We start from the raw sequence: 20059 nt of genomic DNA on the forward strand, positions 1-20059 counted from the left end.
TAAACAGTAATATTGTGAAATATTATTATATATACACACAACCAAATTGTTAATCAAATATATATAATTTATTTCTTTATTTGCTGCATATGGTCCTTTTGGGGAAGTTGTGGCCTAGAGGTAAGAGAGTTTGACTCCTAACCCTAGGGTTGTGAGTTCGAGTCCCTTGAGCAAGGCACTGAACCCCAAACTGCTCCCCGGGCACTGCAGCATAAATGGCTGCCCACTGCTCCGGGTGTGTGTTCACTGCTGTGTGTGTGCACTTTGGATGGGATAAATGCAGAGCACGAATTCTGAGTATGGGTCACCATACTTGGCTGAATGTTACTTCACTTTCACTTTTTTTAATTACTATCAATTAAACATATGTTTCACAACTTCTTGTCACAAGAATTTGACCTTAGTTACTGTATTAGTGGGTACAGTAACTTCTCACTGGAAGACAGAAGACATGTTTCTTATTCACATTTTTATTAATTACAAAAATAATGACCAACATTCTGCATTTAATGACAAAAACAGCTCATTTGCAGTGGGCCTTTTCATCTTCTGCATTAAAGCTTGTATCAGAACTCAGCCAGCTCATCCACTGCCAATCCAAACACTCTCCATTCTCACAATAACAACAAAACAAATATCCACTCCAGGATATGCACTCAAGCTCAAACTCAATCAGAAGAGCCACATAGGAACAAATAAATATAGACCTTTTTTTCTTCAAGTCAGAATTTAAGCACTTTTTGATCCTGCATTTCTGGATGGAGAGAGGAATATTGCAGAAATTAACCACTGAAATGTCCGTTTGGCACTACTTCACTGTTCCACATTTCCAGTTCAGTATGAACATCTAATACAGCAATTGGGATTATGAATATTTCATTCAGAACCTAAAAAAAGACCAATGCATCCCCCTCCCTGTCACCCAACTCTGGTTTTACTTTAAGCTCTTTTGCTTTCCTACACAGACAACTATAAAACAAGCATGTCATATGCTCCAGAAACAGGTGTGAAGCCATAACATTCAACATATTTTAATGGCTTTAAAATATGAGATGTTCTCGGATCAAGGCACTTGGAGGCCAGGATTATTTAGACAGAGAAGAAACAAGCGACCCACTGAATACTGTTGCTTTTAGTGCAAGTATACCATCATTGCCATGCACATCAAACCTCACCATTGATGCTCTGAGACTAATGGGTAACATTGGAGGTTTTAAAACGCACAAGTCTTGACATATAAGCTGACATCACTGCATCTCATTCAAACAAAATAAATATGTATATTATTCCTTATTAATGCAAATATGATGTAAAAAGAGATACGTAACTGCTAAAACATCCCCACTCTTACTGAAAATAAGATCCATTTTGTAACTTTAGTCCCCCAGAGTAACTAACCACGGGAACATCAACAGCTGCTTCTGTGAGTTGGGAAAGGCTCACATTATAACCAGTAGGGGTCAATAAGACTACATTCCTGGAATAAGAATGATTCCAGCTTCACAATGAATGCTAATGAGGCTTCCACCTGCTCAAATCTATTCACACCCCAGTCCAGTGTTCTGCTCATATTTGAGCTTTTAGTGTTTGGATTCATACAGTAGGGATTGGATATTTGTGCAAACAAACCCAGCCTGGAACCAGCAATCCACTGTCTGTTAGGAAAATTGGGTGGAATTTTGCAACAGTCAAATATAAAGCCAAATGTCTCTAGAAAAGAATGGTGGTCCTGTGCTTTGGTCAGTCTGACTTCCCAACGGTCCTACTACAGCAGCAGCTTTTGGTTGAGGATCTCCCAGATCATAGCTTTCCTGAAGTATGGCATATGATTCTAGAGAAAGAGATAGGGATATGCATGCATTATTGAAACATGTATGATTCTGCCTGTATTAGAGTGTGTGTGTGTGTGTGTATACACACAACGTACCTGTCTGAATGTGAGGCTGCGTCCTCGGGATATATAATCAGCATATTTGCATACGAACACACCACAATCACTACCATTCTTCTGCTGAGGGATCTCCTACAAATAATAATTAGAACTGAGCTGAGCTCTTAGACAAAATGAAACTCTCCTATAGCAGTAAAATGTAAAATTTGAATTAGGAATTTTGGTTGGATTTCATTTAAAAAAAATGCAATTAAATGCAGAGAAGTGCTTGGCATCAGTCATATTTAACTAAAACTAAAAGAACAAACAAAAACGCTATAATCTGTTACTTGAAATAAAATAGCCATTAACTAAAATAGAAAAAATACCTTGAAGAAAATAAAACAAAAAAAAATCAGACAAAAGCAACAAAATTACTAAAACTAAAATTAAAGTAGAAAGAGAAAACCAATAAATAAAATCTAATTCAAAATACACATCTAAAACCGAATGCAGACTTCTACTTGTTATTTGCAAAACAACATGGTTTCATTTATACTTATTTGTTGCGCCCTCTTGTGGACTTAAAAATCTGGTGACCACTGAGGTCTTTTGAGCTTTTACTCTGAAATAATAAATCCATTTAGAATTTTGGTAATACTGAAAACATTGAATGGAATTTCTCAGTCCTGCTGACCTTGTAAGATATTTTTATAATTATACATGTGCTTACAGAAGGCCGTAGACTGCTCAAGGTCCACTTCGACGTGTCCAAATCTTTGTCTTTCTTCACCTTGAACTCCTCTTTCAGATAAAGCCTAATGGACAGATGGAATCATTAGTTAATAATATAAACAAATAGAAAAAGAAACGCATTGAAAAACAAACCATGAGCACAAACTTAACCTAATCAGCACAAAAATCTAAATTAAACATCCCCTTTTTGCTACACAGTACATTCAGTATGATCATTATTATACATATTTAGGTATATAACATTATCACTTACAAAATCATGTTGCAGATGTCATCATGCCGTTGACCCATAGAGTCGTATGACCGTACAGACTTGGATTTGAAGTCAACAACCTACCATGGTAAAAGAAAGAAACATATCCAAACCTCATAACACATACACTAAATTTATTATAAAATAAACTTGTTTTTAATATGCTAATGAAAGCCAATAAACAATCCAATAGCTATTCATCAGACACCAAACAATACATGCTTGTTTGCCTTTTTCATTGTGCTAACAGACTGCTAAAATTATGAGGGTTTCTAATGTTTGAACTCATAATACATGGAGTTAATTACTCACAGCAAGGGACCAGTGAACGCCCAGGTGAAGGGGGACCAGAATGATGTCATACAGGAAGAGGTCTACAGCCTTTGTCCACCGCCGTACTGCAGCATGTCCACCGCTATGCAACTTGGGAAAGAGGAAGGTACTGAAAGAGTAGACCTTCCTGCCGCCTACTTCCTGCTCACTGCGGGACATTACGAGATTCATGTAGAAGTTGATCACCTGAGAACGACAGGGTTAACATGATCAATCAAATGTAATGTGAATACTCATGCATATTTTTTGTCTGAGAAAAAAAATAATAATTTGAAGGAAAATGATAATTATTGGATTAGAGAAGTCACACCTGACATGCATTCTGATTTTTGACTTTGAAAAACAAAAATAAAGGAAACAACAATAATTCTATGTTATGACCCAGGGGTAGGCAAGTTCGGTCCTAGAGAGTGTGTATTGTAGACCTGCAGAGTTCAGCTTCAACCTTAATCAAACACACCTGAACAAGATTATCAATCCACTCAGGATTACTACGGTACAGGCAGGTGAGGATTTTCTTTTTTCAGGGTTGGAGCTGAACTGTGCAGGACTGCTGCTCTCTAGGACCGAACTTGCCTACCCCTGTTATGACCAATAACTGATAAAATGGTTGATTAAAAATCTTAACCTTAGTTAAAACTTTTTTTGCCTAAATAAATAAAAAAAAAATGCTAAAAATGCAATATTTTAAAAACAGAGAAAAAAATAATGAGTAAACAAATATTATAATGCACACTTTCAGAGCTCCGGACTCATTCTTGCCATAGGTCGCTCTTTTGCGACTTACTTTCTCAGTTTTCGGGTGCGTTCACTTTCGAATTCGCAATCTTGTCACTTTTACAAGAAAAGATAATTGTCGGTCTTGCTTACATACATCTACACAACTTTCACTGTTTAAGACTAAATCAAAAGATGGATGAATTGTTATTTCTAAATTAAAAAGCACAACAACAATAAAACAGTAAAATACAATGACAAACTAGCTTAACTAGTTATTAAGAAAAATGAATAAGATGAGGCATGGCATACACTGCATGCTGTATTATATATGGACTAATAAATTACAGAACATTTAGCAAACACTGAGGAATCAGATAAAAAAAAATTAAAGAGCCTCCACAGCGTAACGCGAGGTCGCAGCATAGATAAGCTTTTCAAAATGTAAACAAAAAGAAAAGTAAAACTACACTTGCTGTTGGTGACAGTAATGCATGTTTTCCCCCAGAAAACCAATTTAGGGATGGGCAAAAATATTGATTTTTCGAATTATCGATTCTTAAATGACGTTGATTAGATATCAATTCTCAAAAGTCACGAATCGATATTTTCCGGTATTTATTTCAGCAAACATTTAAAACAAGATCTGATTAATGTGAAACTCATAATTCATTTTCTCCACTAGATGTTACCCTCTTATTTACTTTGTGTGATGTTACAACAGAAAGCCTGTCATTCATTCATTCAATACCTATCATGGCAGAGATACCATTGTCAAGAACAAAGCAATATGCGTCATTTGCAATGCTCAGGTAAAATTCTAAGTAATACTGCAGATTTCCAGAAGCATGACATCACAGGTAAAGGCAAAATGATTTCAACAATGAATTAATGAATGGCGTATTGCGCAGAATTTTTGTTTACTACACATACTAAAGCACAGACGATGCTTGCAGTGTTTTCCCACGGTAACCCGCGGGTCGGGTCGGGTTAAGAAATTGGCACTTTATTGTGGGGCGGGTTGGAGCAGGCCACTAAAAACAAATTTTTTTTAAATCCATTTATGTTGCATGGAATTTAGTGGTGGAAATTTTGATTCTTTCAAGAGCTTTGTTGATTTTCAGTTCTTTCACCAAAATGATTCGTTCAGTGACCATTTCTTATTATTACACAAATACGCCAGCATTTGGTGAAAAGGAGTGTCTTATGTGTTGTCTTAAGTCAACGAACGTATTTACTAGTGACAAAAACTGATTTGGCTTTATTAAAGTGTGTGCATGATCGCATTAAATAGTCTTAATAAATTGTTCAGATTAACAAAGCACGAGGTTTTATCGGGGTTTAAAAACCCCTAAAAAAAACGGGACCCGCGCATCACTAGTGTACAAGCCTACACTGTGGGTGGGTGGGGGGTTTGGGGGGCCGCGATAACCTACCCATGCTGGGTTGCATCGTATCATGTGTCGACTATAGCCAGAGATATTGAGTGCATTTATGTGCACGTTCTTAAGCCGATTATGCTCAATAAATCAGAAAAGCACTTGGTCATGTAACCGCGGTAACCCATTTTCTTTTATTGGAGTAAGGTCATAAACAGTGTAAACATAAACCGGTCGCAACAGGTAGTGTTTGCCTCTTACTCCGATGTCGCACGCCATTTAAACGCAATAACCCGCTTTCTGTTGGCTTATTGGCTAATTGCCTTATTTTCAGTGAGAGTGGGGATGTTTTAGCAGTTATGCATCTCTTTTTACATCATATTTGCATTAAGGAATAATATACAGATTTATTTTGTTTGAATGAGATGCAGTGATGTCAGCTTAGTATGTCAAGACTTGTGCGTTTTAAAACCTCCAATGTTACCCCTCAGTCTCAGAGCATCAATGGTGAGGTTTGGCAATGATGGTATACTTGCACTAAAAGCAACAGTATTCAGTGGGTCGCTTGTTTCTTCTCTCTCTAAATAATCCTGGCCTCCAAGTGCCTTGATCCGAGAACATCTCATATTTATTGGCTTAGTGCGCATGTGTGATACGTGACAGGAACGCATCGTTACTGCAGATTTAAGTGCATCTAGACCGAGCAAACATCTTGCAGTAAAGAAGGAAGGAAATACACCAAAGACTTTTTCCATGACTAAGAAAATGATAAAATTGTGTTCTCATCTCGTGCAGCAGAAGTGGTTCAGTAATGCGGTGTTTATAACTGCATGAGAGGATAATACACGAGTTGTAAATTTCCCGACATGTTGCAAGTTTAATTTAACATCAACAACTGACAAATGTATGGAAATACTCTGAGTCAGATATGCATGATTACAATGATTATATTTTGATGTCACTACAGGAAAATAACCCGATTTATTAATGAAGTCATGTAAACACACCTTACTTTTGTTTTCAGGTTACTGATGTGCATGTAAACTAGGGCTGAACGATATGGACAAAATTTCATATCTCGATTTTCATGCCAGATATCTCGATATCGATACAATACGATATGACTACGTGTTCTTTTGCTAAGCACGACCTGCACAACACGTCACTCTGGTTTACATCGTCCTTTCTGAATCCAAAATACTTCCAAATTATGGAAGATGATTTATGGTTTGGTACCAAGTCAGATTCTGCATAAGTAAGTAAATAAATAAGTTTTTATTTATTTATATATATATATATAAATAAATACAGAATCTGAATTAAAATGTGTTCGAGTTAAGCCTACAATTCAAAATTTTGTGTCAGAAAATGTATTGTTTTTAAGCCTTTCGCACGTATGATCACACACGTGTGTACTCAGTCTAGGCTGGTCCCTGGAGCGTACGATCAAGTGCATCACATGATCAACTGCTAAATTCAAATGTTGAATTTAGCCAGAGACAGGCGCGCTCAGAGCTGTCATATATCACAACTTTACAGTGTTTTCAACCACATACTGTTTATTTTAGGTTTCAAACATATAAATTCACATAAGTACTAAAAAAACAATACATTTACTCACACATTGTGTAAGTAACTTCAATGTTTACTCTATTCTATTCCCAGTTCACCAGCCACTTACTTTTAAGTATTTCGGGAGAAGTGGATGAATTCACGTGTTGTAAACATAGAGGTTGTAAATCCAACAGATCCGATTCTCTGAACTGCGTCTGCGGCACAAACTAACACGGCGGCGCCCATCGCGCATAGAGCTCAACTAACGCGATCATTATAAAGGTGTTTAAACAACAATATACTTCCACTTGCATGTATTTGACAATCGGAATATCAGATATTATGGCATAAAAGCAGATCATCATTCATTCAGCACTGTTGCTGCTGTGGTGTGTCATGTGACAAGCAATGACGCGTCACCATGGAAACGCCGCCCCCCTTCTCACAATATAGTTCCCACGTCCCTGGTAGTGTGTGCGCACTGGCTTTAGCAGTGCATTCAAGGGCACTCGTAAAACTGATGTTTGTTGTGACTGCCAGAGTTGTATGCAGGGCGAGAGCGGAAAGGGGAAATCTATATCGTCTATATCGTTGCTTATTTCGATAGTAATATCTTGAAAGTTCATATCTAGATATAGATACGATAACGATATATCGTTCAGCCCTAATGTAAACAAGGATATTTATGAGTTATCAGCTTACTAGTGTGCATGTAAACGTGCTCGCTCTCAAAAGCAACAGATATTGGCAATATGAAGAGGATTTGGCTTTTCCAATTAATGTAGGCCTGTTACATTCTTATCATTATTGGGCTTGTTATTAGGTTTCCGTATTTCCCGCATTATAAGGCGCACCGGATTATAAGGAGCACCTTAAATGAATGGCCTATTTTAGAACTGTTTTCATATATAGGGCGCACCGGATTATAAGGCGCATAGAATAGAAGATACTGCAGTCAAATGTTTGACTGGGTTTTCAACATTTTGACAGAGCGCCTTGATCCATATACAAGGCGCTCCAGATTATAAAGCGCACTGCCGTTTTTTGAGAAAATTAAAGGCTTTTAAGTGCGCCTTGTAGTGCGGAAAATACGGTACTTTTATTATAAAATTACAATTATTTGCCCCCCAATAATTTCACAGCGCATCACCACATAACTGACACATTGTGAGGATAATAAAAGATTAGGCTATAAGCTTACTCCTCACTGAAAATGTTTTTAAAGAGGGATTTTAAAACAGGTTTATTAATTTATACAAAGATGTATAGGACCGTAATTAAAATTACATTAATACTGCAGCAACTCTTGCACAAAGTTTGCACGTTGCCTAACAATAATGCTAGTAATCTGATATTTTTTAGTAACACAAATAGACCCAAGCAAAAACCAGGCTTGAGTATGACTATTTATATATAAACTAAAGATGAAGCAATAATTGGCTCAAATAAAATATCAAAACCAATTACATGGTTTTATTGAACACTGTTAAAATACTTAATGTAAAATTCCTGTACATAATATGAAGATAACCAACTTAAAGGATTAGTTCACCCAAAAATGGAAATTAGCCCACAAATGACTCAACCTCAATTTATAATGGTAAATTACCATTAAGAGATCATGTGTGAACAGGACCTCTTCAAAAATCCCAGTAAATTTGCTCTGGCGATCATTTTCGTTCTTATGGGAATGACATGATTACTCGGAGCCGTTTACAAAGCTCCGCTGCTTTTTCATTTGTTTTCCTATATAAATATGCCTATAAGTCCCACTAATATAAGCATTCATGTTTTAAAACACAAATATTTTCAATATTGTGGAATAACAAACAGCATAGTAAAAGTATCATTAAAAAAACAAGAAAAAGCAAAAAAAAAGAAAAGTGAACTAAATACCCAATACCAGCCAATACTGAGAAAAAAAAAAAAAAGGGTTATCAAATATGGTATCAATATATTGTGCATTCCTAAAAAGCCTTTTCAAATGATGCTACCTCATCGTTGAGCCAGCTGCCCTCTTGCAGGGTTGCCAAATCCCTCTGTGTGATACGCAGTTTGAAAGCACTGCACAGAACCAGGTTTGGATCAATTTGAGCAAGAGCAGCACTCACTTCCTGCTGCATCTCCTGTTACATGATACAAAGACAACACTGTTACTCAAACCACATGAAAATGAACCAACTGTAAGTGGAAATGAATAAGCAAGTTTACATAGACATCATTGTTCATACTCTGATCAAATCTTTATTCCAAAATAGAGGTTTACACTAATATATTCACTAATATTAAAGCAAACAGGACATTATTTCATCCTCATCCTTCATCCCCTTATTTCAATGTGTTTGTGACATTTGTAATCAGAATATTCCAAATGAATACAGAAATATTTCTGTGCACGTAACAACCAGACAGTTAAGGACCTGATTTTTGTTTTTGAGACACTGACCTTGGTCAGTCTGGGAATCTCTTCCTCACTGCGCCTCACTGTATCTATAATCGGTTCAGATCTGGATGGTAGCGAGGATCCTGCAGCCGTCTCTTTCTCCTTAAGATTCAACCTTGCTTCAACCTCAGCTGACAGATCCACATCTAAAGGCTGGACAGAGTGTGAGGATGAAAAGAAAAGAACTTTCAAAACAAAATAATAATAATACATACATACAATAATAGTATACAAGCAGTTAAAAAAATAATAAATTCCATCTTGGATTTAAAAAAAACTAAACTTCATAAATCTCCAGATTAAGGAAATGGTTAAACCAAAATGGAAAAATTACCCCATAATTTAATCACCCTAAAGTCATCATCGGTGTATTTAACTTTCTTCTTTCAGACAAATCCAGTCGGAGTTATATTAAGAAATATCCTGGCTTTTCCAACCAAACTTTATAATGGCAGTGAGTGGGTGTTTTTTGTCAATAGTCCAAATAAAGTGCATCCATCCACAATAAAAAGTGCCTCACATGGCTCTGGGGTGTGGGTGAATAAAGGCCTTCTATAGTGAATCAATGTTGTTTTTTTTGAGAAAAGTATCCATATTAAAAAACTTTATAAACAGTTATCTCTAGTTTCCACTAGCTGTCATATGCATGTTCACTCCAGCGGATGATGTAGGACATAGTGTAAGGTCCAGTGAGAAGTCACAAATGCACAAGCGCAGCGGTAAGAGCAAAACAAAACACTGGTCATGAATTAGATGTTCTTTTAAATATGCATATTTTTCTTACAAAAATGCATCAATTCACTACAGTAGGACTTTATTCACCCCCAGAGCTGTGTGGGACACTTTTTATGATGATGGATGCTTTATTGGACTACTGACAAAAAACACCCTTGGTAGAGCCTGGATATTTTTCAATATAACTCCGATTGGATTCGTCTGAAAGAAAAAAGTCATATACACCTAGGATGACTTGGGGGTGAGTAAATCATGAAGTAATTTTCATTTATGGCTGAACTATCCCTTTAATATTTTAATACTCTTTCATCTGTAGACATCAAGACTTCCATGACATGAAAAAGGCAATAAGCACTTACGATTTTTCTTGCAGTCTGATTATCCAAGGCTCCTTCCTTGACATAACTTGCTGGTGTGCTTCGATTAACATCTACAGTTCTACAGCAGATTTAAAAATAAATAAATATATATGTAAAAAAAAATATCAATAAATGCAGATAATAATTTATTAATCAATAATGCTTATGAATCATGCTGAAGTGTTACTTGTCTTTAGTCTGCATTAGAGGATCCCGCCACACAGATATATTAGGTATGGCTGGAGGCAAAAACAGAAAATTTTATTTGACTGTTAAAAATTATCATGGAAGCTATTTATCAAAAGTTCATTATTTCAGATAGTTTAAGACATAGTTCACCCAAAAACAAAATTCTGTCATTACTTACTCACCCTCATTTTGTTCCAAACCCGCAAGACCTCCGTTCGTCTTTGGAACACAAATTAAGTTATTTTCGATGGAATCTGAGAGCTCTCTGACCCTCCCATAGACAGCAAGGATAACTTGATCAACATTCAGAAACATAGCAAGGAGATTGGTAAAATAATACATGTGACATCAGGCTTCTACCATCATATTACGAAGCTATTATAGATGTCACATGGATTATTTTACCAGTCTCCATGCTACGTTTCTGGATGCTGATTGTGTAAGGACCATTGCTGTCTATGGAAGGATCAGAGAGCTGTCAGAATTAAAGGTCGACCGATATGGGTTTTTCACTGGCCGATGATCATATTTAGAAATCAGGGTAGCCGATGGCTGATATATGATGCCGATTTTTTGGCTGATATGTTTGGCCGATCTTCTTTTTTATTTCTTTTAATTAATCTCAAAAGTGAGTTTGAGCAAATTACTATTGCAGGGTACAAGATAGTAATATTAGTAGTAGCCCAATTTAGAGTAATAATACATGGCTCGATGAAATCAACCAGTTTCACCGGAAAGATGAAATCAAAATGACAAAGCTTTTCTGAAGACAGTCGTTTTTTTCAACGATACTTTCATATAAAAACACCCGTGCTGCATTTTAATTTTGAAACGTGAAGCGCTCGTTTTATCCAACGAAGTATAAGCCATTTGGAAAAATTATTTGTGGCTGTCACAAATAATTATAATGTAATGGGCAACACTGGAGACTGCTAGAAGTCAAATGGCCATAGTGATAACAAAAATAAAAGATTTCACACATATTACACAGCCTGCTGCTCATAACTGCTTAAGAGTGCACTGACCATGAGCGATGACATCATGAAGGATGTATTTGGACCTACAAACACATTTCATGAGGAAAGTTAACATGCACGTTATAATCAGCTAGGGCTGGAGGATTATGGCCTAAAATCAAAACCTCGATTAATTTAACATTTTACCTCGATTACGATTAATGAACGATTATTGTGTTTCGTTTTTTTTTTTTGCCCTCATAGTTCACTGACAAGGTTTGTACTGTAAATATGATTGACTATCAGCGGTTATTTTATCTATGTTCGTAAAATTTCTTACTAGGATTGGGTATCGTTTGAATTTTATCGATTCCGATTCGTATCGATTCATAGTTTCAATTCCAATAAGATAAAAAATCCAATATAAAAAAAATTAAGTCAAACATTTAGATGTTAACATTTTTACAAAGTATTATGTTGCAGCTGAATAACATGAGCAAAAATAAGCAGCCTACAAAACACTGCAAGAGGAATTTTGCCTGTGATTAAAATCATAGCAAAAACAACTAGATTAATATAAATTTCAAATATTAAAGTGTTAAAGACAAGTAATAAGATATGTCAGTAATAAGAAAGGAACAAACAAATCAATTAGCAATATCATAAATAAAATACAACTAAACTACATTTCAGGCACAGAAACTAATTAAAAGTTTAAAAACACTGCATAGTTTTCTTTTTATAAATAAAATAAAGATTAATCAAGTAAAGTTATTAAATATATTCAGTCAAGATCAGTGAATGATTGATTTTCTTTTGTTCTTTGATTAACATTAATGACAGGTAGCGAGTTTATTAGGCTGTTGTCTCTTAAAGCAAAGAAACTGCACGTGTGTTTTCTTTCTCATCTGTTTATGTTCACGTAAGACAAAAACGTCTGCGTTTATGATGATATACTGATGTAGTTTTCTGTATCGTAGTTTTGACTCGGAACAACCTTTTCTACAGTAAAAATACACAGAACAGTCCGAGAACGGACACAAACCAGTCAGGGAACCCGCAGCGCAACTGCAGACTGCTGCTCTTGATGCACGCGCTCGTGCTTCATGTGCACTGCACACAAACGTGCTATAATAAGTTTTGAGATTCTAAGCTAATTTAGTGATAAATCACAGGACAGCGCTGACAACAAGTTTCTGTGTTCCTCTGTGCGCGATGTTTATAGTAGGGCTGGACGATTATGGCCTAAAGTCAAAACCTCGATTAATTAAACATTTTACCTCGATTACGATTAATGAACGATTATTTTATGTTTTTTTTTTTGCCCTCATAGTTCACTTACAAGGTTTGTACTGTAAACAGGGCCATAGTTGGGGTTTGCGGGGCCCCGGTTCAGGTTGTACCAGTGGGCCCTGTTTGAAAGTGTTTAATTTGTATGTTCGTTCTGTTTATTTGTTCATCAACATGCCCGCCACATCCCAGAATGCAACGCGCCGCCCAAGCCCTATTAGGCACGGTCACTTTAAGAGACAATGTATGCATCCAATATAATACACATACATACCCTGAACACCAGAACACCGCGGTGCTGAAGTGGGCTCTTACACATCCTTTTCGGTTTGTTTAAACTGCGATTTGTTTTTGTTCGTTGAGGTGCAGGAGTAACTTAAAGGAGAACTTTGCAAACGAGAGGTCGGTTCAGTGTTGCTGTCTGTGAGACGCGGCTCTCTCTCCGGGTGTGCACCGAGCACAGCGTGGGAGTAACCAGATACTCAGTTCAGCTTTTCCGCGTCTTGTGTTTTAAACATCTGAATGATTTAAACATCTTTTGAATGGTTACATTTGCAAGTGGCAAGGCTTAATAACACGTGAAAATATGCTTTCGTGTCGACACGCAGCAGCGTTCTGTCAACTCTCCTGAAATCTTTTTAGACTGACCTCAGCCAGACGGTTGAAATCGACTATTAAAGGTGGGATATTTTTTCCTATTGAAAGAGCGATCATAGCTCACTATCAGCAGTTATTTTATCTATGTTTGTAACATTTCTTACATATTATTGCTCGGTGTAAGAGATAAATAAAGATTAAAGGTAAACAGTACCTGTACGAGTGACTGCGTGTGTGAATTAGTCATACCGTGAAGCTGGGGGTTGTAAATAGCCTAGTTCCTTCAAAAGTAGAAAAATATCCTATAATAAATTTTGAGATTAAGTGATAAATCACAGGACAGCGCTGACAACTGCGTTCCTCTGTGCGCGCGATCTTCACAGCTATGAGTTTTCATGCCACAATGCAGCTGCGTGAACGATGGTAGCGCGATATAATAATACACATCCGATCGTCTAATCGCTTGAACGTCTAAACCATAAAACAAATAAAACTGACAAAGTTTAGTGAAGACTCTAGGCTCAGCGCTCGTGCGCCATCACTATGTGTTGAACCAGCGTTCACGTCCGTGTTTTGCTTTTATGACACTGACTGGCAGAATCATGTGGCTACACACGCTTTTAAGGGGGAAGTATTAACAGGAAATAACCGAAATAACCGACATGGGAAAATTACGCCGGTTAGAGGTTCTAAATTTCGGTTCCGATTACTTTTCAATTAATCGTCCAGCCCTACTTCATAGCTACTGTTTATATGAGTGTTCGTGCCACAATGCAGCTGCACTAACATGGTAGCTCGATATAAGAATACACATCCATTCATCTAATCGCTTGAATGTCCAAACCATAAAACAAATACAACTGACAAAGTTTAGTGAAGACGCAAGGCTCACCGCTCACGCGCCATCAGTATGTGTTGAACCGGCGTTCACCTTCTTGTTTTGCTTTTATGCCACTGACTGGAGAGCAGAGTCATGTGGCTACACACGCGCTAGTATGCTTTTAAGGGGGAAGTATTAGGATTAAAAAAACGAAATAACCGACATGGGAAAATTATGTCGGTTAGAGGTTATGAATTTCGGTTTTGATTATTTTTTGATTAATCGTCCAGCCCTATAATCAGTACAGAAGTTTCATCTGAATCCAACGTGTTTCTACTTTCACATGCAAATTACTTGTTGGACTTACAGTATGAATATGATTTCTGGCATCAATTCTAGTAGGGTAAAACGTAATTACGCTTTGGAAACAGGCTGTGTTGCCCTGCTATTAGCTGAAGCTGTGTGTGAACAAGCCGCTGCTGCAGAGTATGAGCTGCTCCGTGTCTCATTCAGCTTCAGAGAGAGCTCAGCTACAACGCTTAGCTACCCCCATGCGCCAGCCTATTAATTGGCCTAATCTGCAGCACAATCAGCCGATGGCGATTAACTAAAAAAATGCCAAAAATAGTCTGCTTAATTGGCCGGCCAATCAATTGGTCGATCTCCAGTCAGAATGCATCAAAAATATCTTAATTTGTGTTCGAAGGTCTAACGGGTTTGGAACGACATAAGGGCGAGTAATTAATGACAGAATTTTCCTTTTTGGGTGAACTAACCCTTTAAAGGAAAACAAAAGCAGTGGGTGCAGCTGGGTGTAATTAAGCTCACCTCTGACTGGAGCAGGTCTGCTTATGTCAGTAGTGCGACTGACTGAGGCGTGCCCTTTTACCTTGGGTCCATCAAGCAAGAAAGTTGTGCTAAAAAAATTATGAACACAGCATTAACATCCTCCAGCCACGCTACACTGATTTCAAAAAAGTTCTAAGGACTCATGCACTTACATTGGAGGCTTCATTCGTCCAAATGGCAATGGTTTGCTCTTTCCTGAGTATTTCCCTGATGCCATCTCTACAAGCTTCCTGTAATGCTCTCGGTCGCGCTCTCTCAGTGCCTACTCAAAAGAGAGATGGTCAGGAAATCACAGACATAAAAGGTATTAAGTTTCCAGTACAGTTTCCCTACCTCCTCCACAGTCAGGCAAGATTTGTGTGTGCGGCTTGGATGCTCCATCTCAGCTGGTTTTGCGCTTGGCCCGTGGGTGGTGCAAAACGGCACTAGCTTCAGTGATCTGCACATCTCCCTGCCTTTGTCCTGACTTCCCCTGTACAGCATTGCATCACTGCTCAAGAGATAAATACACACTGTTATACAATTTCTAAAGGACAAATCATTTTATTATCACCAACCACCCAAAACATGGTTTACAGTTACAAAATAGAAGTACATATCCCTGGTACTGGTTATAATACAGTTACAATACTGGTTACAATGGTTACAGTAGTTACTGTACAGTATATTTTGTTTGATACTTTATTTAATAGGCAAGTTTCATTTGCTTATTAAAGTCAGAAATAAATGCTTTTTGATTATTTATTTGTAAAGATGCATTTATAAAATGAATTTCAGCTAATCATTAAAAAAAAGGTTTAGAGGCAGTTCAATCTTTGCTTACTGGCAGAAATGTACAAACTAGTAAACAAGTTAACAAAGAAAGATGCTGCTGTTAGTATTTTTGGACCAGTTTGTTTCCTTCATAAAACTGATAGAGAAGAACACTAAATGTTGTGGAGGTTTCATGAACATTTCCTATTGTTTGCATAAAGCATGATTATCCATAATCGCTGAGTGTTTGTTGCTTGGCTGAAGTTAAGTCCATATTCTGTGCATCATGGGATGTGGGAATATTGAGGATCATGTGTTGCTCTTTTTAAAAGAACAGATATTTACAATCTCTCCTTTAATCACATAAAAATGTAAAGTCATTACAACTTTATAATTTACAACTTTACAAAACAGTGAAAAATATGCCTAAACGATACTTACTCTGGTTTCCATAAAGCCTGGGGGTTGTGGTGGACATTAGCTGCTGTTCTTTCTTTATTTTTAACTCCCAGTTCTATCTGTTTATCTGAAGAGAGATAATTGTAAACCATTACTAAACTGACAGGGTGTAGATGGGTATAAAATAAGCTTTATGCACAGTGCTCTACCATTCAAAAGTTTAGGGTTGGTAAATTTAAAAAAAAAAATCAAATTATCTTATGCTCACCACGGCAGTTTTTATTTAATCAAAAATACAATAAAAATTTTAATATTGTGAACTATTATTATTATTATTATTATTTAAAATTTTAAGATATTTCAATATGTAATTTATTCTTTTGATGACAATCTGTATTTTTAGCAGCCATTACTCCAGTATCATATGACCCATTGGAAATCATAGTAAAACGCTGATTTGGTGCTTGAGAAACATTTCTAATTATTACAAATGTTGAAAAAAAAATGCTTAATATTTTTCTGGAAACAAATATTTTTGTTCAGGATCCTTCGATGAATATAAAGTCCCAAAGAACAAACAAATTAGAATTGAGTGTTGAGTGGTAACGCATGTCTGTCAAATTATTTGCCAGATCAGAGACACGTGGGGACAGTTAGATCACACTCACCCATTCCGTCACTCTCAATCCATGACCTCAGGCTGTTGCTGTGTATGTCATCAATACCCATAAAAGCAACCCTGCTAATCTAAACCACCAGTGATCAAAACAAGAAACAAGACAATGTACACAATGCATGAAACCAAGGCTGCACAAGCAATGCATGTTTTTGCAATCACTTACTGGTGATTTTATGAACATACCTCCGTAAAGGCTTTCTGCTTTTCATGTTCTGCCTTTCTGTGTTGTCTGGATCGGAACAGCCCTACAATCCCTGCAAAAGTCTTCTTGACAACCCTGGTGATTACATCTGTAGAAAGATGAATAAAAGCCTTGATGATAGGTGACTGAGCACGTCAATACGGCACTGTTGTTTACGTGAAAGTGCTCATCTAAATATTCACCATGTCTTGCTCTTTTGACCTCTGGATATTCTGGCACACACTCAGCGGAGTACACACTGCAACCCAGCAGAAAATGAAACACTTCAGGTCAGTTCATCAGATGCATCAAAGGAGTAGTCCACTCAAAATTAAAAAAATTTTAATAAAAAAAAAAAGAAATGAAAATAAACATAAATTTACTCACCCTCAGGCCATCCAAGATGTAGTTTGTTTATCTGAACAAATTTTGAGAAATTTAGCATTACATCACTTACTAACCAATGGATCCTTTGCAGTGAATGGGTGCCGTCAGAATGAGAGTCAAAACGGTTCATAAAAATATCACAGTAATCCACAAGTAATCCACACCACTCAAGCCCATCAATTAATTTCTTGTTAAGTGAAAAGCTGTGTGTTTGTAAGAAACAAATCCATCAAGACACTTTCAACGTCAAACTCTTGCTTCTAGGTAACACAAGTCCTCTGTCCATAGTACTGCTTTCTCCAGTGAAAACGTCATCTCGCCTGAATCAGGAGAGAAATATGCACAGATAAAGCAACATTTACAAGTTAAAACAGTCCTAAATAAATATGTCTGTATTTTGATGTGAGAGGACAACAGGGGATGGATTTTTTTTCCACTGGAGGAAGCGTTATTATGGACTCCTTTTCTGGCCAGAAGCAACAGTTTAAAGTTAAAACGTCTTGATGATGAATTTGTTTCTTACAAACACAGCTTCTCACTTCACAAGACATTAAGATGGACACAAGATGAACAAGTGATGTAACCCTAAATTTCTTCCAATGAAGAAACAAATTCATCTACATATTGGATGGTCTGAAGGTGATTACATTTTCAGCTTTTTTTAAAACTAAACTATGCCTTTAATTACAAAATAAATAAAAATAAAAGCAATAAAATGAAAATCACTAAACCTTTAGACTCAGAGGTAAACTGAAAACACCACGTCTTTGTTAAAGAAAGAACATTATCTATACTTTCCATTTAACGACATCTTATCTGTAATAATTCTAAATCACAACAAACATTTCATAAATTATGTTAGACAGTATCCTATTAATGTAATGTCAAAGATGGTGACTGATTGATTGCTGTTAAGTAACGTTTGTCTATTGACGAATTGTTTACATTGGACTGATTCCTGCCCCTGAAGACAAATGTAATGTACTACACTGCCTATTGTTTATGTAACGTTAAATGAACAAGGAACAAACTGACATCAGACAAAACAAGGCACTGTGTTAATTGAAACAGAAACCAATAGTAATTAGTTTTTTTTTCATAAACGAGGGATACAGACTAATACCACACCTCTGATAGTTGCGTTTGGCGGGCCTGCTGTTCTCCAGCCGCTGCGCGTCTGTGCCCGCGGCTCGCGCTACTCCGTTACCGTTCTCACTAGGCCAGGCTGCGTATTTCTCACCAGAAAAAGGCACGAAGAGCGACGATAATCCGTCAACTATCCATTCATACATCACAAACCACCACGATGAATAAGACTCCGCTATGTATTTTAGTGCCAGGTCTAAATTGCAGATTTTTAAACCCAAAATGTGGCCGACTCTTCTTTCAAAAGCCTTCCGTGGCCGTACGTTTTACAGCGTCACTGATAGGTCAACTGCGTCAAGCTCCACTGCTCGTCGGTTAGGCCCCCCCCACTCTCCACTGCCGCCGCCAGTTAAGGCGCTGCAGAGCAGCAAATATAAAGTACTTGGCTATGGTACTTGGTAATAATCTGGGTTCAGTGGAAGAAACAGTTTATAAAATGGAACAAACAAAACGAAATAATGTTTTATTAAAAACTGCACACAATTTAATTAACGTTACTTAAATTTTAATCCGTATATTCTGTGTATATTCATACCAGGTGATAAAAAACCCATTAATATTAAACTGAGCACTTATTTTGCTATTTAATATTATAATATTTAAGTAATCCTTCCGTAAATACAACAAAATTAAAAATCCCTATGAATAACAAAATGATTAAAATTTTTAATTAATGTCAGACATAAACAAATAAGTTAAACAAATAGTGTTTAAGTTATGTGTTTAAGTTTTACGGGACCGATCAAATGCTGCACTGTTGGCTGATGAGTCCCGCCTTGTCCTGCTGGCATCAAAGAGGGTCAAAAAGAGTAGCCTATTGGAGGAAGAGTTGGTACATGGGAGTAATGGTGGTGATGATGGACAGCCCCTCCCCTCACTATTGAATGAAGTTCAACAACATCAAATTAGCATTTGATGAAAACGTATTTCTACATATTGTAAAACGTACAAGTATCAACTTGGTTTATGCTGAACACAACATCTCTTGATGGTTAACTGCCCTGAATGTGAGGCTAGAGGTGTGATTTGACTGTTGCTTCTTCCAGGGACCACAGCCGTTGGCGGAAAAGCCTTCAGCTTCATATCGTGCATGATGATCTGATGCATCTGTGAATTCTGCATGAGCATCAACTCCACCATGTCTGTTATCAGAATAATAAAGTAGAGAACTTTTGTCCTAGCTTAAATCTTGAAGTGTTGTTAAAAGTCTATGTAGTACTTTATTCTTATTGGCTATGTTTCAGGCATGCAACCTGAACCACTAGCTACACTACTGTTCAAAAGTGTGGGGTCAGTAAAAATGGCTGTTTTAAAAAAAAAGATTTTTATTTTCACTAAGGCTACATTTATTAAAAATAATTTATTCTAAAAATGCAGTTAAAATAGTAATACTGTCAAATATAATTGTAAAAAA

General features: G+C 36.8%; 1 protein-coding gene across 3 annotated transcripts; it reads right to left on the reverse strand.

Moving 5' to 3' along the window:
• Positions 1 to 454: 454 nt before the first annotated feature.
• On the reverse strand, positions 455 to 18956 carry LOC132152072 (sentrin-specific protease 2-like). Of its 3 annotated transcripts, none has more exons than XM_059560748.1 (18): positions 18628 to 18766; positions 17500 to 17819; positions 17316 to 17371; positions 17115 to 17221; positions 16921 to 16999; positions 16295 to 16379; positions 15434 to 15590; positions 15253 to 15362; positions 15080 to 15168; positions 10587 to 10638; positions 10400 to 10478; positions 9309 to 9458; positions 8857 to 8988; positions 3192 to 3398; positions 2880 to 2959; positions 2604 to 2688; positions 1928 to 2023; positions 455 to 1831 (listed from the first exon to the last, which is right to left on the reverse strand). In XM_059560748.1, the coding sequence occupies exons 5-18, from the start codon at positions 16979 to 16981 to the stop codon at positions 1766 to 1768; spliced, it is 1449 nt and encodes a 482-aa protein (XP_059416731.1). In that variant the 5' UTR covers positions 16982 to 16999; positions 17115 to 17221; positions 17316 to 17371; positions 17500 to 17819; positions 18628 to 18766; the 3' UTR covers positions 455 to 1765. The 3 variants fall into 3 exon arrangements, with proteins under 3 accessions (XP_059416731.1, XP_059416732.1, XP_059416730.1); XM_059560749.1 differs by having other exon boundaries at positions 17500 to 17530; positions 18628 to 18762; XM_059560747.1 differs by lacking the exon at positions 17500 to 17819 and having other exon boundaries at positions 18628 to 18956.
• Positions 18957 to 20059: the final 1103 nt, after the last annotated feature.

Source organism: Carassius carassius, chromosome 10, assembly GCF_963082965.1.
Source record: "Carassius carassius chromosome 10, fCarCar2.1, whole genome shotgun sequence".
NCBI lineage: Eukaryota > Metazoa > Chordata > Actinopteri > Cypriniformes > Cyprinidae > Carassius > Carassius carassius.

Excerpts from the sequence above, each read along its gene's own strand:
- LOC132152072 (XM_059560747.1), bottom strand. The coding sequence starts at position 18,791 with ATGTATGAATGGATAGTTGACGGATTATCGTCGCTCTTCGTGCCTTTT. Across the intron at positions 2,960-3,191 it reads GCGTTCACTGGTCCCTTGCT|GTTGTTGACTTCAAATCCAA; the intron begins GTGAGTAATTAA and ends TTACCATGGTAG. Across the intron at positions 2,024-2,603 it reads TGAGCAGTCTACGGCCTTCT|GAGATCCCTCAGCAGAAGAA; the intron begins GTAAGCACATGT and ends TATTATTTGTAG.